This window comes from Lycorma delicatula, chromosome 2 (assembly GCF_047948215.1).
Source record: "Lycorma delicatula isolate Av1 chromosome 2, ASM4794821v1, whole genome shotgun sequence".
Taxonomy (NCBI): domain Eukaryota; kingdom Metazoa; phylum Arthropoda; class Insecta; order Hemiptera; family Fulgoridae; genus Lycorma; species Lycorma delicatula.
This window is the reverse complement of record NC_134456.1, coordinates 64,152,858-64,180,596: the sequence shown is the minus strand read 5'-3', so window position 1 is coordinate 64,180,596 and position 27,739 is coordinate 64,152,858. Positions and strand designations below refer to the sequence as shown.

Here is a 27,739-nt window from a genome sequence, read left to right as displayed (position 1 = left end):
GGGAGATGCCACTAATCTCTTGCTACAAGAATAGGCAAGAGAAGTGGAATGCCGCTATAACTGGGACATGGACAAAGAAGCTTATTCCTGAGATAGGGCTGTGGCTGAGGGGAAACACGGCAATGGGGAATACTACCTGTCACAATTTTTCTACGGTCATGAAAGATTTGGTGTGTACTTACACAGGTTTAAAAGAAGGGACCTCCCAAATTGTCTGTACTGTGGTCAAGAGGACACTCTTTGCCACACCTTTTTGAATGTGCATGTTGAGAGGATCTAAAGGCAAGATATAACATACAAGAAATTACCCCAAAAACTACAACGAAGTACATGCTGACAGGTAAAGAGGAATGGCTGACAATAGAGAGATTTGTGGCTGAGGTTAAACAAGCAAAGGAAGTGGATTACAAAAGGTGGGAGGAATTACTTTAAGAAAAAAACATAATGACTGAGACCCAGCTGCTGGGAACAGTATAACCGGGCCTGGTATCCCTGGCCTTAGCGGTTAGAAGCAGAGGCAAGATAAAAATAAGGATAAGATCCTGAACCAGAAAGCTGACCTGCCATGCCAGATGTGCTGTCGGTAGGTGGGGAGGTTCATTAGAGTCGCAAGGACACTCCCCTGGGGCTAAGTAATACTTGATTGTTGAGCCAGCCTACAGAAGCAGGAGAACAAACAAACACAAAAAATACTTACATTAGAATCATATTATCAGTTTGTTCTTTTGTACATGCTCTCTTCATATATTAATAGATGATGAAGCTGAAGAATTGAGAATATTGTAGAACTCAATCTTAACTGCCTAACAGCAAAATGGTTAAAAATAACAAAAACACTTAAGAAATGCTTTTGACAATATATTTATTTAACAAAAATTATATTCTCATAGTTCTATGATACAGACTAACTGATAAACATAATTTACTTAGTTTTTGGTGATTCCTGACTACTAGAAAAAGGATTAATTTTTGATAACCAAGATCTCTTTGAAGTTTCTCTAAAAAAAATACACAAAGCAAAAAATGTTATCATTAGAATGAGAATTAAATCATTAAAAATAAAATCAGATAAAATAACTTCTATATTGTGGAAAGTTGTGTTACATTACTGAATGCATAAATTCATAAACCAAGAAAATAATCTGATGGATGCTTTTAAGATAAGTTGATTTCCAAGAGTTAAGACACCATGCAAATACCTTTTTAAATTCTTAAAATTGTAAAAATACAACATATAAATTTTTGTTTGCTTTTTAAACTTTAATGAAATATAGTATTTATTAGTTTACATTACGGCATACTATGTTGCACACAACATATTTAATGCAATAAACAAAATCTCAATTTACTGTTGCTCTTAAAACTGAAAAAAAATTAAGAAAGCCAAATTGTGGTAGGTGTATTCATCAAAATTATTGTAACATAACTTCTGAAACTACTTGTGAACATAGTAAATTAACAACAAGCAAACTTACCAATACATAAAAAAAGGTATTTTAAAATTCATATAGTATCAGCTTTTAAAATAATATATTAAGCAATGCATGACTTTCATTATATATAAAATCTGATATTAAATAGATCAGATGAGCCAATTTATAATTTTCAAAATTTGCATATTCATTTATTAGTGTGTAATTTATATTTGTAAATATATTTTACTAAATAATTTAATTTATTATTCCCTATATTTCTAAATTATTTTCTATATTTGTAACTATAATTATTATATCTATATTTGTAACTATGGGTAATGAGGTAATCACCAACATTTGAAAAATTCTTTATTTTATCTCTATAGGCTCTTAAATGTTTCAAAAATCTATATTTAAATGACATATTACAAGGGCTGTTCAGAAAGTAACCTCCATTTGGTTATAAATAAAACACAGTTCTTTTCAACATAATTACCATTAAAATTTAGGTACTTATCGTACCTTGTCACTAACTTAGAAATTATGGCTGTAAAAAATCTCCACCTGTTCCTTACTTACGGTAGCCTAACTTTTCCGTCACTACCTCGAACAAAACAGTCCTGGAAATTTGCGGGAATTCATTGAAAAGCTCCAAGATGGTAAAACATTGATTTTCACACACTTTGGCATCAGTCTTTTGAACCAGTTTATGATTGACCATAGATGGACTGCCACTCCTTTCTTCATCATGCACGTTTCTTCGTCCACTTTTGAATGAATGAACGAACCCAATTGCATACAACTCCTTCACTCATAATATTTCGTCCATATGCAGCGCAAAGTTCCAATGAATATCTGCCGTATTTTTTTGCCATGAGAAATCTTATAACAGCACACACTTCACACGTCGCAGGGTTTTCTATTACAGCGCACATTTTAACAAGCCACAGAAAATCAACGTGCGATCACATGACCTTGCTACTGCTACGGCTGGATGCCAACTGGCCTCTCGCGTACATCTGTACAAAAACAGTAGTGCTACCCCCACTCCTTCCCATATAGTGAGTAACTGAGGTTACTTTCCGAACTGCTCTCGTAGTTTTACTAATATTTTTTTTATAATTAGAATTAATTTTATAAATGCCACTACTGCTAAATTTATCTTATGTAATTTTATTATGATTTAAATATTTTGGTTAGTGTAAGAAATATATCATCCTAGATTTATGTTTCTTACCTCAAATGTAATTAAGAATTTTTTTAAATTTTTTAAGTAATTTTGACATGGTGAGACTTTTTTAATTTTAACTAGATTTACTTGGTAAATATCAATACGTACGCTTTAAGAGTAGCAGAAGTGGTCATCTCATCAATTAACTCTTGTTTCAACTGATCTATAAGTTGCTTTCTAAACAGATGTTTCATTGGTTGAGGTGATACTGCTTCAGCATCATTTTCCAATTTCATTAATGCTTCATACATATTTAAACCATACCATTCAATATCCTCTTTAGAGTACTGTAAATAATACAATTAACATTAACACTTCAAAATGTTTTTTATCTTTTTCAATTTACAAACTTCTTGTAATTTAAACCAATAAATCAAATGGGCTTAGTTTCATTTACCATGTGTGCATAACCCTAGGGTTGTTCACATGTACCCTATAGGGTCACACAATTTTTAAAACTAAGGGTGGTTATTTATATAAACTGCTCAAGCAGCCTGTTCTCTTATTGAACAGGTATTAGGAAATTAATTAATGCTGATTGACTTACTAAACAGCAATGTTAGCAACAATACCAACAAAAAATTTCTTAATGACCTAAATGTGATTTAATCTTCCTTTACAAGTAGATCTGTTCATGGTTTGATAAGTAAGTGAACTATCTGCACCTCCCTTTATTGAGCTAAGCTTAACATCCAGTTTTTTTAATTGCACATTTAAACATATATACACACAAAGGGATGATCTTGTTTTTCTTGCTTTGTAATTTATGTCATTAAATTCCTGTGGCATCTTTTTATTATTAATGTCCAGGTCTCATTTGAAAAATGTTTCTTTTTAATAGGTTTATATATTTCTAATACTCAGTTCATCTCATTTGCTATACTTATTATTTAATTTGAAGTTTTTAATTTAATGAAAAATATATAGGTCATTATTTATTTTATGGATTAATACAATTTTTATATTTTTTTTTACAATTATACAGTTTTATAATTAATATGAATACTTATTTGTACATTTTATGTAAATAAAATTTAATTATCTTAATTTATTTTGGAGACCCAGTGATTGTCCATATTTTTGGTCTGAGTTATACTATGTTACAAAGTATAGAATAAAATGTGCCATACCTGACTAGGATAAACATTTCCAATTTCTTTCTTCACTCTCTACAACCATCAAATTATCTCTAGCAATCCAAATAAAAATATGGAGTAGCATAAAGATGTTACTATTGTCTATGTTAATACTGCCTCCCCTTCAACGGTTAACACCATAATTCCTCTGCTCAGATTCAACAATCATGTAATATTTATGTAAACTGTTATATAAACATTGTTAATCTATACATCGCATATGCCATGTTATATAAACATTCGATGATCATTTTTGCAAATAGGTTACAAACCAATCTTGAGATCATGATAAAAAAGCGTCCACTAGTATACAGGCAAGGATATCATGTGTCACATATTTAATGAGCCTGTAAGGAAATCTCTTGGACCACAGACTTCACTATTTTTCATTTCCCTAAAGCCTACAGTACACAATTATTTCATCAATTCAATCTTCAGAGGGAGGTTCTTGATTTGACTTATTCTCTTTGTTGCAACTATTCTTATATTTCATAACTTATGTAATATTATTTGCTAAATTTTAGGAAAACAAGAACATGCTGTGAAGAACATTTATACAACAGAATGTTTAATAACTTATCCAGAAATTCTGATGTTTACATATAAGTTTAATTATTTCATAAGTTCATATCTGCAAGCAACTGATACCAGTTTACCAGTTCCTTCTGATGTTTACTACTTATTAATGCTATTTCTAAATATAAAATCACATCATAAAGAAACAAAAAGACCAATTATATGGAATGGGACTAGAGACTACTTACTTTCCAAAATTTTTTCCCATACTAACCTCTCCTTATACTTCATATTATGAGATTAAAAAAAAAATGGCATTTACAATATGTCTCTGAATGGAGCATTACTAAAGAATAAATTAGAAAAGGGGTAGGAGGCAGAATATATGACAAGAGAGATTACTATGCTGTTTATACTATACTATAATGTTTTTTCTAGGTACAAATGGACTACCTAAAAACAAGGCCAGATTCCCTAAAAAATACCTGCATCTATCAACGGAAAAACCTATATACTTAAGTACAAATTGAATGAAGAATACATTACCATTAAAAACATTATAAATTAATAAAATTTGTAAATAACTTTTCAGTCACATATGTAATAAAAAAATTCAAGTGAGAGAAGATTACTAAAAGTAAAAGAATTAAAACCGACAGCTCACATAAAGAAATTTCAAATTGTTTTTAAAGAAAGTTAATTTTATTATTTACTTACATCAACCAAATAATCTTTATATTTATTGTAAACTTGCTCTTTTTTAACTGGATCATCATTATATAGGTCCTTATTATATAATGCTAACAACATTTTTCTCTTCAGTTTAACTCCTAGTTCTGACTGTATGTCACATGCCTTTGACTAAATAAACACAAATCAATACATACATTTACAAAATAATAAGATTACTTATCGTTATCTATAATTTAAGTTCTAAAGAAATAGTTATGGAATTTTCTGGTTTAAGAAAATGTCAGACAAAAAGAAAAATCCATAAATGCACTCATAACAATCAGTGTTTTTTCAATCATTTATTTAATGAATAAATAGAATTGTAACTAAAACATTACAGTAACTAAAATGTATAAGAGTATTATTAAATCTTAGTTTTTTTAATTTTACTCGGTTCAATAAGGGTTCAATTTTATTTTATTTTAATAAAATAAAATGTTAGTTTTTTCCTATAAATTATATAAACAATTACCAGAAACCTAGCTACTAAAATATTTTCTGAAAACTAAAATGCCTTTTTATCATAGGTGTAAACTCCTACCCACATCAGAAACCAAAAGAAGATATATCCTCAAGTATAAATAAATAACAACCACATAAAAAAAAATCAACTGTACATATTTTCTGTTGTTTCATATTTAAAGATTTTTCAGCTATCATATAAATACAGACCACAGAATTAAAAAGAGAAATTTGTTTTTACAGAGTGAAAGGATTTTCTAAAGCACCTTACCTGTAAAAACATTGTGAAGAGCTACTGTAATTTACATTATTAAACTATAATGTTCCTTTACAGCAGAGCAAAAGAATAAATAAGCAACAGCAAGAAATTATGCATAGTTTAAAATTATAATTAGAGTAAAGCAAAATGTTTCGATAAAAATAATAGATCTCTTATGATTATATGACCAATAAGGTGTTTGGTCTGTTATCAAATTATATGACTTGGACTTGGGTCCAATTGAATCAAGGTGTCTTTTGTATACGGGGATTTGTAAATAATATTAGATTTTTTATAATGTATACTAAATTTAAACGAATGGGAATAATAGTTCAACAGCTGAAGCCTACACTGTAGCCAGTGCATGTTGACCAGTGTCACCAGTGTAAAATAAATTTACACTTACGAAAATTATAATTTTTGTAAATGTAAATTTAAGTTTTAAAATGACAGTTATCTTGTTATTCTGATAATTTTTTTACTGATATAAAATTTTTCCTGTAAACCATCCATGAATAAAACCAATGATAAAATAAGTTAACAGCAGGTGTAATTATTATTAAAATAAAAACCGGGTTTTAAACTGATGTGGACATAAATATTATGAAAGAATTTACTTTAAATGGAACATTCTTCAAATGGGACAAAATTAAATTAGCTTATTTTAAAATGAACAAATAAAATATAAATATAAATTATTATTTATTTATATTTATTAATATAAATATAAATTAAAAAAAATTGATTTATTCAAGTATTAACTGGGATCCGTTATTACAACATATGTACAAAATGGAGTTAATATAAGGTTTTTGAAATTTTATTTATTTTTAGATCTGTCAGTTTATTAAACCAAAAAAAGGAATGAAGTGGTTTACGCATATATATAATTTTTTTTTTTTTAACTGAATTAAGGTGCTTATAATTTTGGAAAGTTGAAAGATGTTCAATTGCCTAAAAAGGTTGAAGACATTAAACCAAATCAGCTCCATGTTTTCATTAAGGCTTATTCAATTAAGTTGTTAAGATAAAATTACATTTTTTTCTGTATGAACAAGAATGTAAATAGTTTACAAATAAAGTGAAATTTAAAATCTTAATCAAGTTTTATATTACAAAATGGTTGTTGAAATAAGACGCAAAATAGGTTGTGTAAGAAATATACCCACCATTTTTTCAGTAGATATGCTGTATACAAGTAAAGAGTACACTTTACACTCTTTATAATAAGATAAGTAAAGTAAAATATAGAAATTTTTGCATAACATAAAATTGAATGCAAGTATATTAATTAAGCAGGAACGTCGTGCCGGTTGCATAATACCTGCCCCGGGTAACATCACAGGCAAGGAGGGACGATAAAAGACTGGTTTGTACTATAGAATTAAACAGTATTAGCCGTAAGTATGAATTAGAAGCTCTTTTTGCATATCTAATTTTACATCACCAGTACTAATTATTAACTGTATCAACTCATCTAATTTAAATATTTTTATCAATCAACTGCTCTAAATGCATTAAAAACATCTGGAATGCACTCTGAATACATATTACATGTATTTATTACATAATATTTTACAGACAAAACGTATAATCGAGTAAAATTAATTATATTTAACTTACTTACCTGCAGGCTGTTTTAAAATTCACCGTGCTACAATCAAAACTGTTACAAAAAGGTTATGCCAAGAAGAATAAGATTGTAGGCCAGCTCCTTTCTTATCAGAAAAAGTTTAATTACTTAATAATAAGTAAGCTAAATAATTATAATACTAAATTTTGGCTATATCAATTGTATCTCATTTTCTTCTTACAACCATTATATATTTTATGGAACCTTCCTCTTAAGAAGTTATAAGAAAACATACAAATGAAAGATATCACTAAACTTTTATAACATGTGTTTTATTATTATTATTAATGGAAAAATCTATATCATACTTGAATTCAGGAGAAAAAATACTATCAGAATCACATATTTTTCTTCCTGAGAAAAAAAAATTATTTTTTAAAAAACTTTTACACAACTATTAGCATTAATAAAAAAAAGGAAACAAATTAGAAAACCCCTCTAAAAAGTAAAAAAATAAGAATTAAATCAAATTGAGAATTTTAAAGAAAAAAATATAATACATTAACAAATATAAAAATGCACTGAAAAGTAAAAAAATAAATTATATAAATATCTAATAAATAAATGTAATAATTATTAAATTTTAAAATTAGAAGTAATGAAAATATTTAGTTAAATAAAAGCGTGGCATAGTTTTTATAATTTATTTAAAACAACACAACATTTATTTTTATAACAATTAATTTTCATTTTCAATAACGACACGAGGAGGCGGAAAGGTCTGCTGGAACCTGTCCAGTTGAGACTGACTATACAAGTAACAATCTAGAAAAATGCACCCATTCACTTTCTTTGTACGTATTCTCACATAGTTGAAGTTCATCTTCGAATTCTGCTTGAAATCTATGCCAAATTGAATGCATTCTTTCCGCTAAAAGTTTCATTTTAATTATGAATTTTTATTTAATAAATTCATAATTACGATTACAATTATAATAATGATAATAATTAATAATTTTTCACATTACCGTCAAAATGTAATAACTTTGTGCAAGATTTCTAAACTTAATTTTTCTTTTTAATCTTATTAACCCTTAAAGGTCATCTCGGTGCAAATTTGAACCATCAAAGAATTAAAACTTGAGTTATTTTATTACAGATAAATAAAGTATAAACATACACTAAACAATCTCATTAAATAAAAAATATATTTTAAAATACAGCAAATGTCTATAAATACTTATTCTAAAACATTGTTATAAAAACTGTGCCACACTTTTATTTAACTAAATATTTTCATTACTTTTAATTTTAAAATTTAATAATTATTACATTTATTTATTGGTTATTTATTAGATATTTATATAATTTATTTTTAACTTTTCAGTGCATTTTTATATTTGTTAATATATATATATATATATATATATATATATTTTTTTTTTTTTTAATTTTCAATTTTATTTAATTTTTATTTTTTCCTTTTTAGAGGGTTTTTCTAATTTGTTTCCTTTTTTTATTAATGTTAATAATATTAGTTAAAAGCTTTTTAAAAAAATAATTTTTATATGTAATCAAATATATTTTTGTAATTTTTTTTGTTTTTTTTTTTGTATTTTTTAAAGACAAAAAAAAAGTAAAAATATTTATTTTTACACATGGAAGTTACATACATGTAACAAATTTCAATCATTTTCATACAATTTTCATTTCTCATGTTCATGAGAAATAAAAATTTTCAACTAAATGCATGAATTTAGCGTAGGAGTAGCGCATGGGGATGGGTCATATCAAATTCCAACACTGTAGTGGTGTATTGTCATCGAAGTTACATACGTGTACCAAATTTCATTGATTTTCATACGATAGATCAAAAGATATAGCAGTTGCAAGATTTGATTATTCCTAAACCTAGTTAAATAAAAGCTTTTAAAAAAATATTTTTTGTTTCCCACTGTTATTAAATTATGACTGAGTTTGGTCCAACTAAATCAAGAAGGTGTCTGTTGTATGTGGGGATTTATAGATAGTATTAGATTTTTGATAATGTATACGAAATCTAAACAAATGGGAAAAATAGTTCAATAGCTACAGCCTTACAAAAAAACATATGCAACATTTTTTCTAATCCACTTTTTTGTAATAAAGGAACTGAAAACATAATGCATTAAAGAATTGAAATTGTATTCAATTAAGAAATGCAGTGAACAAGCTACACACTAATGGTTACTGAAATTAAATTTTAAAAAAACACTCTAGAACCATTTACAGAGAATAAACATCTAACACTAGATGCATATATTGACTGTAAAATATCCATCACTTAAATAAATACAAAACAAATATTAACAATAAAAAAACGGTAATCAATAGTCAAGCAGGATTCTACAAATACTTCTTGATTAGGATCATCATGAGAGTGTAATTTTTATATGCTACGAAAAAAAATCAATAGAAAAAAAACAAATAAATAGAATAAAAACCAACACTTATGAAACTACTAAAAACATTACTTCCATTTGTATTTATTACACCTATAATTTTTTATATTTTTGCACAAGTTTTTCTCTTTATAATATGACAAACTGATTACCTTCAGAAGATAATGGTCCAATCCATTATTGTCAAGTATAAGATTAATAGTTCTATTTGTCACTATAGTTGACATGAATCTATTTAGAATTTCACTATATATAACAGAGCGTTTCAACTGTGGAAACCAAAAATGTGGTGTCTTAGGGTAATATTTTTTGTTTTTTTGAATAAGACCATCTACAACACCTTCTCCACCCCATAATCCTTTATGTGATTCATCCGGATATTTCGGCAGTATTGGGATGTTCTGAACAGGACTCCTGTAAAATATAATAATTTACTTTATTCTCAGTCACAAATTACAGTTTTAACAATCAATTTAATCTTAATAAAAGTGACTTAAACAAGCGTTTCTCCTGGGGTCATGACCCACATGGGGATAGCAGTGATATGAAAGGAGGGTCACAAAATTAACCTACAATGTTACAGATAATGAAATCATTTTATGAGACAAAAATCATTTATTATAAACATTTTATTTACATTAATTAGTACACATGTAAAGTGAAGGTTGTATACTTTATACTATAGTACACATGTAATGAGAAGGTTGCATTTGTTTTTTATTTAAAAGTTTCTCCTTTTGTCAGTGTTTCTCAACCGGGGTGCACCCCCCTCCCCCTCCGCAGCTGAACATGATAACACTAAATGAGGGGCACAAGAATATTAAAAAGAAAGTATTATATAGAGATCTATATTTTGTCTCCAAAGCAGCCACTGCAAAAAATCCAGTTTCACAAAGGTAGAATGTTGAAAATGGTAATAGTATATGAAATGCTCTTGTTTTCAGTGCAGAAAACTCATCATCCACCCCTGCCAAAAATTCAGAGAGTGATTTATTATTAAATTGTCTTTTGATTTTGCCACTTGCCATGAAGTGTATGAAGATTTTTTCTTCGGCTGTTGAGAGCCCTTAGGGAATATATTGAAATCAATCCCTAACTTACTTGTAATTTGCTATTAAGTTGTTGTCAGCAAGAAAATACTTTTTAAAACTCTTTGCCACCTTGGCTAAATGATTTCCACTGGTTAACAAAACAACTTTCAAATGCTGTTCTTCAGCCTTCTAAGTTTTAATAAATACATCGCAAACATTTCTATGTTTTTTGCTATAAATTTCTGCTTCACAATTCCAATTTTCTACAAAAAGCATTATCTTTATCACTCGTATCCAACATATGTATATTTGCTCCTTGAAGATTCAAGGTATTTAATTTCTTGAATTTCATACAGGCAAGTAGCTCAATTCCATCACAAATAAACCATCTTGAAACTTCTCAGCTGCCTGTTGGTTTTCCTGTTATAGAAAAATGGCAATTTCATCTCTTAATTCTTAAACATATTGCAAAGATTTTCCACGTGATAACCAACTTGCCTTGCAATAAAGCAGTAATGCTGAACGCACCCATGTCTTTATGATGTGCAGAAAAGATTCTTGATTTTAAGAGTGTCATTTTTATATAATTTACTACGGTTACAATCATTGTTAGCACAATATTCAGACCAGAACTCATTTCTTTGGAAGCCAGAGATTCTCTGTGGCTCATGCAATGTGTCCAGACACACTGTGGAGATTTTTGTTTCACAACTGCTTATATACTTTGGAATCTTCCAGACATTGAACGAACACCAGTGCATATTCTGACGCAATTTTTCCACTTTATATTTGCCTTGTATATAAAATCATTTAAGATAGCAAATAATGCGAGTGCTCTTGCTTTGAGTTCTATTGGTTTGCAGAAAAGTAGTTCTTCTACTGCTGACATACTATCACAAAATTGAAAATAGGCAATGAAATAAGCATCTTCAAAAACAATTTGTCACACAATTTCCAGAAACGCTGATGCTGTACATCTTCAGCTATATCACCAATTCAACGGGCAACAGTATCAATTGATAGCAGTATGGACTGCAATTGTTTGATAAAATTATATCCAAACACAGTTTCTACAATCTCAATTGCAGTTGGCAAAATAAGTTCTTCACCAATGGTGTGAGGCTTTCTACATCTAGCTATTTTACATGAAACTTTGTAAGAGGCAAAAGCTCTTCCATACACTGGTTTTTTTTTTTTAAATGATGTTTGCTTTTCATATGATTTTAATTTTAATCCTAAGAAGTGTCCGGGTTTGTTAACGTACTCACTATGAAGCTTTCCAAATGTTGTTTATTGGGTTTCATGCTGCCTGCTGCCAAAAGTTTTGAGCAAATGACACAGAGGGGTGTCATTCTTCTCATTTACTTCAATGATGGTAAACCCAAAATTTAAGTATTCTTGAGAATATTTTCTTGATTATATTTTTGGAACCACACTCTTCTGTACACTTGATGCTTCACTATCATCTAATGCTCACTTATGCCCACTTAAAAATTTACCCATGATTCTGTATAAATCTACTGCCGTGAATATTTAATACCGTAAATTGCAATTAACATGCAAATTACTACATACTCATTCACGATAAGATACCACAGCGCTAAAAGGATCAACTCGACTGAGACTGGCTGGAATTGAACAAGGTGCAGCATTTAAACACGTTTGTGCAGACGTTCCAGAATGTTTGAGACAAATCGGAACTTCTCACGAAGCTGTGAGAATGTTGAGTATGGTGGATGTAAAACACAGAGGCACCGATTCTGGTTTTTCAATGCAGCAGATCGATGTTACCAATTATTAATAAATTTACTTATTCTTGGTAAGTTGCAAGGTTTGTAATTAAGGTCATAGCATAGCTTTAACATCAAAAAATATTTTTATTATACGAGAGGGGGGGGGTGCAATGAAAATTATGATTGAAAAATGGGTCACAAATACTGAAACGCTGCCAAACATGGATCTATGTTAGAAATACATAAAAGAAAACTATTTTCAAGTGCTAAAAGACAATTCCTATATTTAATTTTTAGCGCAATCATAGACGAAAAACTCTTTTCATAGAGGTAAGGCATAGCGAAAGGGATTAATGTTTTCAGTGCTTCTGTAACTAAATTAACGTTTTATTGGCAGATCGTACTTCAGTTGAGAGAAACCAGCAAATTTAAGATCATCAACAAGCCAAAATCCAAATGTCATTAAAAACATCCTAAGTTTGATAATGGAAAATAATCAGCTGTCTCTGAGAAGCTGTAGATGACATTGGAAGTAATCATGGTTGCGTGCGCATGATTTTAATAAATAATTTGGGCCTCCACAGAATGGCTGGAAAATTTATACCTAAGCTGCTTTTACTTAAACAGTTAGATTTATTTTGCTGCTGTACAGGACATGAAGAAGTGTCCCAAAGTCGATCCTAACTTTCTTAAGACTGTAAAAGCTGGTGATGAACCTAGTGTATAGCTACAACCAAAAAACCATAGCTCAGTCATCATAATGAAGTAATCATCATTCCCGAGACCAAAAAAATAGGACAATTGTAGAGCAAAGTGAAAGTGATGCAGACTGTTTCTTAGACTACCACGGAGTTGTGCATCACAAACAGTACTATCTGTAGGTTTTGGATTATCTTCAAAATGCAGTTCAGTGCAAAGGCTAGACCTGTGGTCTGTAAATGGAAGTTGCATCATGATGCCTAACTGTCATGTTTAATTCATGATTTATTAGTTACAGAATTCTTCAATTTTGAATGTGTCAAAGTTTGTTATCAATGGTAGCCATCCAGTCACCTTGCAACTTTGCTCGAAGAGACTGTTTTATACAATTAATATAGTCAGATACAGCAACACGAGTGGTGAAAGAAGGTTGATTGCATACGTTTTTAGCAGCAGAATCTGCACATTCATTACCTGGAATTCCCATATGGCTAGGAATCCAACAGAAACTCACTTGTGTGTTGTAATGGTTCAACTCAACGATTGTGTTACAGATTTCAGTGAACAAAAGATGTCTGGAATAAAAATCTTCTAAAGCTTGGAGTGCATTACACAAGTTGCTACAAATAAAGATATGATGGTATTTTGGGTTAACGATATTCAAAGCCTTACTGATGGCGTACAGTCCTGAAATAAATACACTTGTAATATTAGGTAGACCAAACATATAGATTCTGCTATTAAGAATAAATGCGTATTCAATGGTTATCATTCTGTTTCAATCAATCTGAGTGTACTATTGCATCTGGGTTTATTTTGGAAAAAATATGGTGAAAACTTTGCTGAAAGACGATAGGTGGTGTTGATTGTTTCTTGTAGATGGTAAGATCAAAAATAAAATTTATAAGGTTAATTCTCCACGGAGAATATGAACAGAGATATGTTGGAAAAATAGGAGGTATGTCTATGTTTAATAGCTTAGTAACCGCTGGGTACATACACCCAAAGGTGCAGTGAAACGTGGATAAACTTCATACTTTTGTAAATTAAGATTCACAAGAACTGCGGTAAAAGCCAGGTGATTCGGTTGCCCTTTAAGACTGGCAAAGATGCTACAAGTTGGTCACATCTATTCCAAAGCGATGGTTCACTGCACTCAAAAAGTATGCTAGTGACAGGGCTTGATCTAAAAGCACCTGTAGCAAGATAGAAGAAAGCATGATGTACAGAATCTAACATTCAGCATGGTATTACACGCTGAAGAGTAGGTGATACAACCATAATCTAACCAGAAACGAAGTAAGGAATAATAAAATCGCAACATACATGATCTATTGGCTCCCCAATTGGTGTTGCTAACAGCTTGCACCACATCTAGCAGTTTGGAACATTTCGTTTTTAATTGTTTGATGTGATTAACCCATGTAAGACAGCTGTCAAAAAACAAACCCAAAAACTTAATATCATGAGGGATAGCAATTTGCTCTTCATTCAGAAAGATTTGTGGTATAAAAGGAACCCACAAGCGAGAAAAGGCTACACTTTTTTTTTTCAGGTCAAAAAGTGAAGCTGGTAACCTAGGACCAAGCTTCAAGAAAAGATATTGTGTTCTGTAGTAGTCTCTCTGCTGTAGCTGTTGAACAGGACCTAATATATATGGCAAAATATCAACAAATAACGAACATGAAACAGGTGGTTGCACACATTTAGTAATACTGTTGATGGCTATAGCAAACAAGGTGGAACTTAATACATTTCCTTGTGGTACTCCATTCTCCAAAACGATACTATCCGATAAGAAATTTCCAACAAGAACACAGAAAATTTCATCATTTAAGAAACCCCTGATAAATACAAGCATACAACTCTTGACTCCCCATTCTTTAAGGATGTTAAGAATATCACGTCACCAAGCTGTGTCGTAAACCTTCTTGATATCAAAGAAGATAGCAACGACGTGCTGGTGGAATAGGAAAGTGTTTTGAATAGATGCTTCCAGTGACACTAAGTGATCAATGGAAGAACATCTTTGACAGAAACCTCATTGTGCTAGACATACATGACCATGTCTCTCTAAGTACCATGTGAGCCTGTGGTTCACCATTCTTTCTATGACTACATAAAACACTTGTCAAAGAGACAGAGCAGTAGCTTGAGGGATTTGCTTTGTCTTTACCACATTTAAGTACTGGTACGACAATGGCTTCTGACCAAACCAAATGGAAAACTTATGAGGAGAATAAACTATTATAAATACATAACAGGTGTAGTAGTGCTGAATTGGAAAGGTATGACAGCATATTAAGAATGTTGTCGGGTCCAGGGAAGTGTCACATGAGTTTTTAAGGGCACTCATTGAATTAAAATAGGACATTTAATTTACAGACCGAACACCAACTTTTAACAATAGTACTTCCATCTGTAATTTGTACATCTGAAATTCAGTACTATGATGAGGTAAGGGAAACCGAACGGAAACAATTTGCTAAAATACTTGCCACTGTAGATGATGTAAGGAGTTCACCTTCATGAATGTGTCTGAAAATGGATTGTTTTGGTGATCCGCAGATGGCATGGATCTTTTTCCAGACAGTAGATGTGGTAATAGTGCGTGAGATGGTGTCCATGTAATTCCTCCATGACTTCTTCTTAGCGTCTAAGAATACCCAATACTGCTCTAGCCTTACGGTACAAATCTAGGTGTTCATTTGTAAGCCTGCGGTTAAATTTGTGCAGTGCTTGTCATCATCGATTGCTATTAGCATTTTGGCAGTCAGCATTCTACCAAGGTACAGAATGACGTCTTGGGTTTCCGATGTTTGTGGGATATATTTATTAGCATTGTCAAGTATCAGAGATGTAAGTTCGTCAAGGGCATCTTCACCATCGTCATACTGTGATGGGAAGGCTTTATGGCAACTGTTCCAATCTGCCTTTTCAACAATCCAACTACGTGGTCTTTTATTCACCTTGCTGTGGACACCAAAAACTATAGTAATTGGTCTGTGGTCACTGTCATGAAGATCGTCACAAGCAGACCAATTAAAACAAGGAAGTAAATTTGGTGAGCATAAGGAGAGGTCGATGTTTGACAGTGTACCAGCAGATGAAGACATAACTGTGTATGATCCATCATTCAGAAGGCAAAGGTCCAAATCTTGTCTGACTGTTTAACATATTTCCTCGACAGGAGCAGAAAGATGAGCCTCAGAAAATATGGTGGGCACTGATGTCTCCTATTATTAAGGAAGGCAATGGAATTTGCGTGAGGAGATTTGATATTTCTAGAGCATTGAACTCAGAGTTTTGTGAGAAATACAAATTGCAGATATGCAATTTAAAGGGGAGTGAGATTTCAACAGCAACAGCAGGAATGAGGATAGCTAGTGGTATCCATTTAGCCGAACCTCATTCCGCATGAAAATAGCTACACCACCACTCTCTCTACTGTCTACAAGGCAATCGTATCTCTCACAGATATAGCCTCTGAGTGTTCAACACATCAGAGGCATCAACACTAACATCTTCAGTGCAGGACCAAAGACCTCTAACGTTCTACCAAATAGTGCTCATGAATGAAGTTAATTGGATACAGAATTACAGATAAATATATGACAAAATTAGTTATAGGTGATGCATTTTTCTTTTTAAATTTTTTTGAGAAACTCCGATGCTCTAGGATCGGACAGTTCCTCTACCATATACTCCAGTAAACGTGGCATTGGAGGGGGAAATTTTGAAAAATGGGAAGTTGCAGATAACATCCCAGAGGAAGTAGTGTTTGGGCTCCTTTAATAGGGAGCTTATTTGGTGGTTTACCACCAGCTGTATTTATCCCTGTCCACAAAGGTAAAACTTTAGTGACGGGAACTTTCAGGGGAATCCCACTAGTGTTAGTTTCAGTAGATGTAAGTACCGACTTCTTATTCGTTTTCATTAACTCAAAAATAGTTGCAGTAAGTGAAGCAACCTGATCAGATAAAATCTGAACAAGCATTTTCAGCTCACTGCATGAGCCGCACTATTGGTTGTTTCCATATACAGGGGCTTTACTTGATGTTGCAGCGGCAAAAGGAACATCTAATTTAACAAGGTTTCGAGAGATAAGTGTCTTTTTATATTTTCTTCGGGCAGCTGGGAAAGAAATCTTTTTCTCAATACAGATTTTCAAGATTGCTTTCTCTTTTTTAAAACTTGGGCAATCTCTAGATCAAACTGAATGTGTTCCCCCACAGTTTCCACATTTTTCTTCCTCCTTACAGTCGGTGTCCTTGAGGTCTTCTTTTGCACATTTAGCATATATTGCACATTTAACATATATTACATTTATACATACATGCATCTATTTATTACATCTAGCATACATTGCAGTTGTAATATGGCCATATTTTTGACACTGGAAACACCGCCATGGGTTAGGAATGAATGATCGTACTCTAACCAATAGGTATCCTTCTTTAATTTTCTCTGTCAGTGTGGGAAGGTTGAAGGTTAAAATAAGAGAGGGAGTAGGTTTTTCCATCCCACTCTGACTTTTCACTATTCTCTTCACTTCTGTAACACCTTGGGGATGAAGTTCTGCAATTTCTTTAATGTCAATCTCAAGAAGATCCTGGCAAAAAATAACTCCTCGATTAGTATTCAAGGTTTTATAATGTGAATTATAAAACCTGGTATAAATATCACACTTATATTTATACCAGCCATATTCATCAGACGTAGAAGCAATCTACTTTGTTCATCACTGAGAGTATCTATTAATATTGATCCATCTCTGTTTTCTTATGTTCTTGGGAGAACCGCTAGCACCAGTTACTTACTACCTTATTGATCAGGAAAGGTCCGAGACCTTATGAATTGAGCCACCTTCCTGATTATTCCAAAGAACAACAAAATGAATGTTTTTATACTTATGTCTGATTGTTTACAATTCTCTTTTGCAGGACTTTTATCCTTGTAAAAAAAAACTGACCAAGACCTTAATACTGGACTAAAATTGGTGGTTTTTCAGTCATCACATGATTTATATTTGGAACTGAAATTCTGGTCCCACGAGTACCAGTCCACAAGGACAACTCCAGCAGAGCGCACGCATACTGGACCTCAAGCTAAATATAACTGGGTTTGGCCCGGTGCCCAGAGGATATCGTTCAAGATTCAGTATGTAGAGCCATTCACCAGTCAGCATGATAGTTTCAACCTTGGGTTATGGTTGCGCTTCGTAAGGTGTCGCAACATCACCAAGTGTATGTGTAAGAGGAAATAGACTAAAATGTTGTAACGTAGTTGTGTAGGGGTATAGGTTGTAAATTGTGTAGTATTCTTGGTGTAGTGTATGTGTATAGTGTAGAGTGTTCAGCAGCTAAGTTTGTAGTGGGAAGAAAGGCTGGAGAGGCTAGGCCCATGGGGACGCCAACCCCCAAAGTCTTAAAGAATAAGAAAATTACAATTGAAAGCCGTTATTTTTTCACAGTTATGTTTAATAATTAGAGAATATTTTATTAATTTATATAACGTAATTGAATGAACAGTTTATGTTTAATAGAAAATCACTCATTTTCAGTTTTCCTCGTAAAATGCAATGATTTATTTGATTTATTTTAATTTTCACAGTACAATCAAAGGAAATTAATTTACAAAAGTTTGATTTTATAGACTTTACTAATAAAGTATGATTTTATAGATTTTTTTACTAATACTCATTTCCTGTTAAATCGAGAAACTGGTCTTTCTTTTTGTTTAAAACAAACTTAAAGAAAACCAGGTTTTGAGGAAACACTACACACATATTTATTATGCATCAAAATAGTAGACTAAAGTAGTGTTTTATCAAAAGAGCAAAAACAATGACATTTCACTAAGCTGTAGTTATTTTTATCTGAAAATAGCTTTATAAAACCAACAATCATTTTTATTAATAACAAAAAAACATAAAGATAAGAGAAACTCTGTTAGTAATGAGAGCAAGTACACTTGTGGAGCAGAGAAAAAACAATTTTTTAATGAACACTATACAGTTAATAATTTTATAAAGTTAAATAACATAATTAAAATGGACTGTTTGATAATTACTTCAATGAAAAAAGAATCACGATAATGTGACACAAGCAACAAAGTTTAAATCTTACATTTTCATACAAGTAAATACACAAAACAGTTAAATTTATTAAATAAATGTTATTTACATAAATAATTAATTTAAATGTCAGGAAAAGATTTTTGAAAGTATATGTTTGGAGTGTCGCTTTATATGGAAGTGAAACTTGGACAATCGGAGTATCTGAGAAGAAAAGATTAGAAGCTGTTGAAATGTGGTGCTATAGGAGAATGTTAAAAATCAAATGGGTGGATAAAGTGACAAATGAAGAGGTATTGCGGCAAATAGATGAAGAAAGAAGCATTTGGAAAAATATAGTTAAAAGAAGAGACAGACTTATAGGCCACATACTAAGGCATCTTGGAATAGTCGCTTTAATATTGGAAGGACAGGTAGAAGGAAAAAATTGTGTAGGCAGGCCACGTTTGGAATATGTAAAACAAATTGTTAAGGATGTAGGATGTAGAGGGTATAGTGAAATGAAACGACTAGCACTAGATAGGGAATCTTGGAGAGCTGCATCAAGAAGACAAAAAAAAAATAAATAAATGTATCATACTCACACTACACCAGTCTCTGGGTTTCTTTCCCATTTCTCAGACCTTGGTATGTAATTCACTGGGCTAGGCACTGTCAACCGCCATTCTCTGTAAAATTTTTTGTATGCTTCTGGTAACTTACACCTTAAATTATCATCCAGAATATCAAGTTTCTTGAAACGATAAAGTCTATTAGCCTAAAAATAGAAAAACGTTATTTATTTTTTGGGGGTTAAATGTATACATACATTGATATTTTTTTAAATAAATAATTTAATTAAAGACAAAACAAATCCATATACAACTCAATTCACTGCAATACAATTATTATAGTACCAAAAAAACATCAGAGGGTGAAAAATCTTCTCCACAAGACATAAGCCTAAATAAACATACCTTTAGAAGTTCTGTCGCAGCCATCTTGTTGATAGATCAATAACATGTGCAAATTGTAATACAACAGCTCTGGTTAATTAACTTCTTCTACAGTGGACTAAATAACCAATATTCATCACAAAAACACAGTATAACCACACTTTGAATAAGAACGTGATACGATGTACGCTTATAGTCAAATCCGAATCGTGGTGTAATCGTGCAGCCTATTAGATGGAACGGTATGTTTGCAACAGTTCACATAACAGGTAAGTGTTAACATGTCCACAAATGGTTAAATAGTTGGTAATTAATGCTTCACTGAATTTGAATTAAATCACGATTAAATAAAATTAAAGCAAGATGGAATACAAAAACTTTAAGAAATACTTCAAAAATAAAATGTAATGATCGAATTATGAAATACATTATTTATTTAAAAAAAGGTCTTTTAGAGTTGAGATATGGGTTATGTAAAATCTGCGGGGATAAAGTTATGTGATATTTAATTAACTTCTACAATGGTCTGAAACCAACTTATAGCTCTAATAATAAAGTTATTACATATTACGAATTATTAATATTAACAATAATTAGAACTTAAATAATACTTTCAAAATACTTGAGTTTTTTCATCCAAAGAGCTTTTCGGAGAGAATTCGTTATTATAGATTTCATCTAAAATAAACTGCTGTAATTGGGTGTAAGCCTGTTACTTGGTTTGTCTGGTATTTCTCCCACCACCACCCCATTCGGTCGCCCTAAAGCATAAGACCGAATGTCCGTGCCACAAACGGATATTGTTCCTCAAAACGGTTTAGCGACCAATATCCTGATTAGCTCCTAGAGCTTACCTAACTGCGTGAACGGAATAAGCGTGGTGCCCTACACCACTCGCTTGCGTGTCCCACCACCGCTCACTTGTCATATATTACAAAAATGGGTAGGCACACCCCGTCTACATACTAAAATATATGACTGTAAATAAATTAAAATTTATTTCGTCAAGGACAGCAACTTTCTGCCACGCCTAGATCGCTGAATACCAGCAAGTACCTGTCCACCATATTATAGCGCGTGGAGCAATATTTGACCAATGGCCATCCATTTCTCGAGGGTAGCTTCCTACAGCAAGCGGTAGGAGTCTTATATCCCTTAAACTACTGATGCCGGTTGAACAAAGCAACGGCATCAAAGAACTCCCACACTGTCTGACAATGGGGCTCACGCCACATTGACTCGCCGCCTATGATTGACCAATTTTTCCCTTGACCTATAAGTTCCAGGGTGGCCTGAGTTCTGGCTCCACCAAGAGCTGGGCAGTCAAACTGTTCAGTTCGACTAGACCTCCCCGCAGACGCACAGCTCATCAGCTGCCAGATGGAACCGAAACAAATATCGGATCAAATTCGCGTGGTTGGAGAGCATTTGGGCTCCCGTTGCCCTTAAAAACAAACTAGAGGCGCACCATCCCCCCAAGTCCTGTATAAATCTATACAAGGAACTACCCTTAGTTTTGGCGTGCCATTATTGCTGCCATGCTTCATCGCGAGGCTGTAAAGCCTCCTCCGCAGGCGGGAAATGGGCAGCTGTTCGAAATTTAGAACCGGTGCATTGCAATCACCGTCCCGCTCCGGTGCATCTGCCTTACCATCCGTACGGCTTGGATGTCATCATTTTAGGACGTGATCATTTAAGAAATGTATCAAAATTTGATGGGTTAAAAGATGTCTCATTATTCGTCACAAACATTTACAACTCGTTGTATTGAAAAAGAAGTAGTTCCGTCCAACTTTGTCGCTGGATAGCTACATTTCTGCCATCCAACGACAAATAGGTTGGATGTTCCGCTACTTTTTTCTATCATCCAGTAAGAGCCTAGAAATTGTTTGGAAATGCGAATATGTTTTCGGATAAATGATGTTCTGGAATTTACTTTTGGTAATTTCTGTAATAAAGATGAGTCGATCTTACACGAATAGGTTACGTAGAGCAAAATTATTCTCTCTCTACTGAAATAAATGAATAGATTGATATGTGTTGGATCAAAATTATTGGTTATCCTAAACAGAATAAAAAAATAGCTTCTTTTTACTTTAATATTCTAATACTCTTCTTTTTTCCTAACTGATTAGTAATTAGTCAGCAAGCATATGAAGGAGGTACATTATATATAATGATGGAAGCTAGATAATTTTATTGGATGGACGCTTCAAAAAGACTACAAAATTTTTCGTTTAAAAAAATTTTCAATGTAATTATTTAACTTTAAATATACACAAAACCATTGCGCTATGACTTTCAGGCTGGTATACATCTACCATATGGATAGGATTCCCCTTCTTAATCATTTCTGTTGCCTGTATTGAGAATTTTTGACTATTTTGTAGGGACAAATTCTTATAAAACAATTAAACCGTATTGTTTTGCTTGAACGTATCTTCATAAAACGTTTAGCTAGTCATCATTAAATATTCGTAGAATTATTTCTACTTCCTTGTACGAAATAAAGGAAGTTTTGTGATCGCGAAAAATTTAGGTTTTCAGATTTCAACGGAAATATCCGTTTGACCACCACTGAATACATTTTGACTAGTTTCGGCGTGACGTCTCTCGAGATACATACGTACGTAAATATCTGGAGTAACTCAAAAACGATTAGCTGTAGGATGTTGAAATATTTGATTTGGGACTGTTATAACATGTAGTTGTGCACCTCCTCTTTTGACTGCAATCGACTGAACCAAAAGTGTCCAAAAAAGCCCAAAATCAAACAAATTTGGATTTTTGGCTTTTTCTTAACTTCAGTAATAAGCCCTCATTGAAAGCTTTTCAACGATATATAATAAGTGGTACTTATTTTCATTGGTTCCAGAGTTACAGCCAAATAAAATTTTAATTAATTAAATATTTGGATCTTACAAGGGGAGACACAACGGTTCGAATCAGACTTCATCTCCTTTTTTTTAACTTTTTTTTTGTAATAATATATTGTAAAAATAAAATTAAATAATAATAACAATAAAAAAAAATCAGAAGTTATTAATGAACTAAAATTTTGTGCTTTTCATTTAAAAAAAAAATGTGTATATGTAATTTAATAGGTATACAAAGAAGTCATGTGGTGTCAACATTAGATTTTTATTCTATCTGAAATATACCAGCATCTCTAACATCTCTAACATCTCTAAAAGCTATCTCAAAAAGACAGAACGATAGTATTTCAGATGAAAAAATGATCAGTTTAATCGTAGGTTGGAGCCCATAAATTTGAATCACATAGGTTGATGCAGTATTTAAAAAATTAAAAATGTTAAGCAGTGGCGTAGCGTGGATTTCAGCCGCCCGGGGCGTAGGCCAAATTTGCCGTCCCCTCATTTAGATATTTAAATCCAAAAGACTCCAAAATTTAAATAAATTTTAAAGAAATTTTCGGCAAGAATAAATTTTTTATTGTGTATTGTACAGGGTACAAATAAAGAAGTCATATACGTATGTTTTATAATATAATTAACACATTTGTTACAAAAGTTCTTACACGTATGCCACTTATTGATATATATATATATATATATATATAGATATATATATATATACAACATTGATGATATGCGTCGACAAAATTAAGTTATTATATAATAAAATTAACAACACAGAACGAATAATAGCGAATATAATGTAATACAAATCAACTTCCAATTAGAACTAGAACGATACTGTTACGATAAATATTTTTATTGAAAAATTAGTAGAATTAAAAATAAAACTTCTGTCTAACTAAAACTTTATTCGTCTTCTTTTTCTAAGAGAAAAGTTTTTTGTAGCACAATCAATGTCTATAGCATCACATACTTCTTTCTCAATCGACGAAATAGCCAGATTGGTTAGCCTTAAAGTTCTTATTGTTGGCGTAAATAATCTTTGATCAACTTCAATTTTGAAAAACTTCTTTCACAGCTGGCATTGCTTATGGCAATTGTGAGGAATATTCGGAGCATTATTATAATATTGGGTAGAGGATCTTTCAGCTTGGATTTCACAATAAATTGTAACAATCCAAATGGATCCACATTAATTAATTTATTTTCGTTGACTGTGGCCGCTATGAAAGCCCGTAGTCGAGCTCGTTCGAGTTTGAAGTCCTGTTCGTCAATTTCGGTAGATTGTAGTCTAGATTACATTCAATATCATCGGAATCTAGTAGTATAGCCCGCGTTAGATAGGGAAAATTTTCCGCCAAATTCCGTAGCTGCTGAAACCTCTCACAAATTTCTACAATTATTCTATCTAATGTAGAAAACAGCTTCCGTCTCAACTCATTTTCATGGGACAAGTTGGCATCTCTATTTTCGTTGTCAAAAATGTGCCTTCTCGTTTTGCGCCTCTGAGGTTCCATGGAAATGCCAAGGTCTTCACAAATATTTTTTTCATAACTTATAGCGCTGTCTATAAGTTATTAATTCCTCTCGTTTCTATATCAATACAGTCTGCAAAACACTTACTTTCTGAGCGCACAGTTTTATGTCGACCCCCTTTGTTTGTAAATATTTTTGTGCATCGTTCACTTCATGTAGCACAGGTCGCCAGAGGCCCATTGTATTTTATTACAATGTTTATGTTCATGTTTATGTTTATTTACGTTTATTAGATTATGTCAATTACTTATAATATTATTGGGTATGGAAATAAGTAGGCAATATTAAGGAAAAGGCTCATACGTTGGATGAAGAGGCAGTCACATGAGGGGGTAACTACAGCCTCGGGTAAAGAAACCTGGATGTACCGCAGCAGCAAAGAAGAAACAGAATCAAAAAGTAGTTCCAAATGGAGGCGGACTCGGAATGGCTAAACAGGGATAAAGACACCTACCTGTGTTTACCAAGCTCCTGGGAAAGGAGCAGAATAAGGTGGACAGAGACTGCTGCTACGGCACTTCAAGGTGATTGTGTTATACTTAACAGCGAAGACCAGCCTTGGAGGTGCTTAAAAAATTCATGGAGGTTGGGGATGGTTATGAGGGGAGTGAGGAGGTCATCCTTAAAAGAAAAGGTTGCCAGTGACCCAAGAAACAAAGAATGGAAAATGATTGCATCGTAACTAGCAAAGTTCCAGCGTCTGTTCTTGTTTAAGCTTTCATCTGTCTCAGTCACTTTTTCCAGAGTGACCAAAATGTCTTTGTAATGATGCCGTGTCATATTTACGGCATCGCCTCTTGCGTTCCAACGCGTTTCCTGAATCCTTTTTAAACCTTTGTCTGTAGCTGCTATCGGAACTTCCCAACGACGTGTGAACATGGAAAAAAATTAATATCAGCGTTCTAATGTATCGAAAAAAGTTACTGTACTCGCCTCAACTGAGGCAGCATATAAAGAAACCAGGTTTAACGAATGGTTTGAGCAAGGTACGAATTCAACTTTGGGATTTATTTCTTTTATTATACGCTGAACTCCTGAATGCCTTCCGGCTATAACAGCAGCATTACCATATGCTTGGCCTCTACAGTTCATTATATCGAGACCATCAGCTTCAAGCTTGCTCAAAATCATGTTTGAAATTCCTTCAGCAGTTTTATTTTTTGTTTCAATGAAATCTATAAAAGATTCCACTACTTGTACTTCCTGATTTTCAATCACTACGTATCTTAATACTTGGTTTGTTTGATCTTTGTGAGAAACATCCGGAGTGCTGTCAAATATAATCGAATAATACCAAATACAACATGCAATAATTTCATTAATTGCATAAATAATAATATACAATATTGCAATAATACCATATGCAATAATTTACCTTTTTTATTTGTCTGATGATATTTTGGCGAACTTTATCTCCCAAAATTGCAATAAATTCGTTTTGAATTTCTGGTGACATATAAGTGATTGAAATTTTGCTACCAATTTTAGATCTTACAAGATTTTCACGAAGTACAGGATCGTACTTTCCGATTAAATGTACCAATTCTAAAACGTTTCTTCTATTACCGCTGGTATCGTTTTCTTTGTGTCCACGTATGGCCAAATTTTGTTTCGCAAGGAATGTTGTAATATCAATTATCCTGATAAGAATTTCTTGCCATTTTTTGCTTCCTTTGCCACAAGGTTTTGCTCTTTCTTGTCAATAGTCTGTCCGTTTTTAAATCTGGTCTCTTACTCCTTCCATTTGCAATAATTTTGGTTGTGTAATGAGTGCACTTGATTCGTGATTTGAAACCTTAGGATTCAGTTTCCACCAAGATGGAATATTAAATCCATCAGATGAGAAAATTTTGATCCATTCGGTGTGTTTACGTTCTCAAAAAAATGACAGCAAAAGCAAAATAATGATGCTTTGGAAGGAGAATAAGCCATCCAAGTATGTAAAACTTTTCGGCGTTAGTCAATGCACGGTAAAACCATTCCCGGGTAAGCCGCTTTGTCTTTCCTTTTGATGTTAAAGAGCACGATTCTGAACGTGTTACTGTTGACGCTTCGGTGAAGTTAGTATTGATATGCTGAACAACTTCCTGGCCTTGCTAAATGAGCAACAATCGCATATTTTTATCTATATGCTCAGGCCATTTTCCGATATCCTCTAAGTTTCGGTACTGGGCAGCAGATGATACTGATGTTATATCAGTCTCTGTCTCTAATCTATCGAGATCCATGTCTATACATACAGATGCAGACTCTGACTGAGTAGATGTTTAAATTTGATTTTCAGAAACGATGTCAACATTCATAACAAGTACCAGATCAACAGTATCAAGTTCTTGTATTTTTTCATCTTGTTCTGGGTTTGAAACAGCAGTAGCTTCTGATGGATTTAAGCCCAATGTGGACTCTAACGTCTCAGGAACAGGACCTTTCACATATTTAAATATAGCTTCTTCATTTTTTCCAGTATTTTCTTCCTTAGCTCTTCTTTTATTACGGTAAGCAGCCCCTTTTTATTTTACTCTTTTTATTTTTGATGCTAAAACAAAACAATATAATATTGACACTTATAACTATAATTGGCTAAGTACCAAAGGTTTCGTATCATGAAAAATTTCAAAATAAGTAATACATTTAAAAAAAAATAGTACTTACTAAAATTTATCTCTTTTGATTTCTTTACTTTAATTAAGTTAAGCATGGACAAGGTAGCAGATAGTAAAAAGCTGCAAATAAATGAATAATTAATCTTGATTTTCCATTAATGATTGTACTAACACTACAAACTGGGGTTTCCAAAATTACGGATATGTAAATTAGTAACTAACTATTAACGAATTTATGGGTTTAAATTACGTAATTACGCAACTGGCCCGTTTTTTAAAATAAAAAATGGACGTGTAATTGTGAATAGAAGTCAGGTTATAATATTCACTATTCAGATATACTATACATTGAATTCCCCTACATGCTAATCTAATTAGTATAGGTACAAATATTTTGGTTATTACTTATAAAATTGACTTTATAGTTTAAAGTAAATACTTTTAATTAGTAGGTAAACAAAAATAAAAATTGTAATACTCAC

General features: G+C 32.2%; 1 protein-coding gene across 1 annotated transcript; it reads right to left on the bottom strand.

Moving 5' to 3' along the window:
- Positions 1 to 845: 845 nt before the first annotated feature.
- Positions 846 to 20,432, bottom strand: mRpL28 (mitochondrial ribosomal protein L28). The gene is made up of 6 exons (XM_075355434.1): positions 20,261 to 20,432; positions 19,889 to 20,061; positions 9,918 to 10,179; positions 5,016 to 5,159; positions 2,755 to 2,933; positions 846 to 998 (listed from the first exon to the last, which is right to left on the bottom strand). Exons 1-6 carry the CDS (start codon positions 20,282 to 20,284, stop codon positions 923 to 925), a joined length of 858 nt encoding a protein of 285 aa, XP_075211549.1. The 5' UTR covers positions 20,285 to 20,432; the 3' UTR covers positions 846 to 922.
- Positions 20,433 to 27,739: the final 7,307 nt, after the last annotated feature.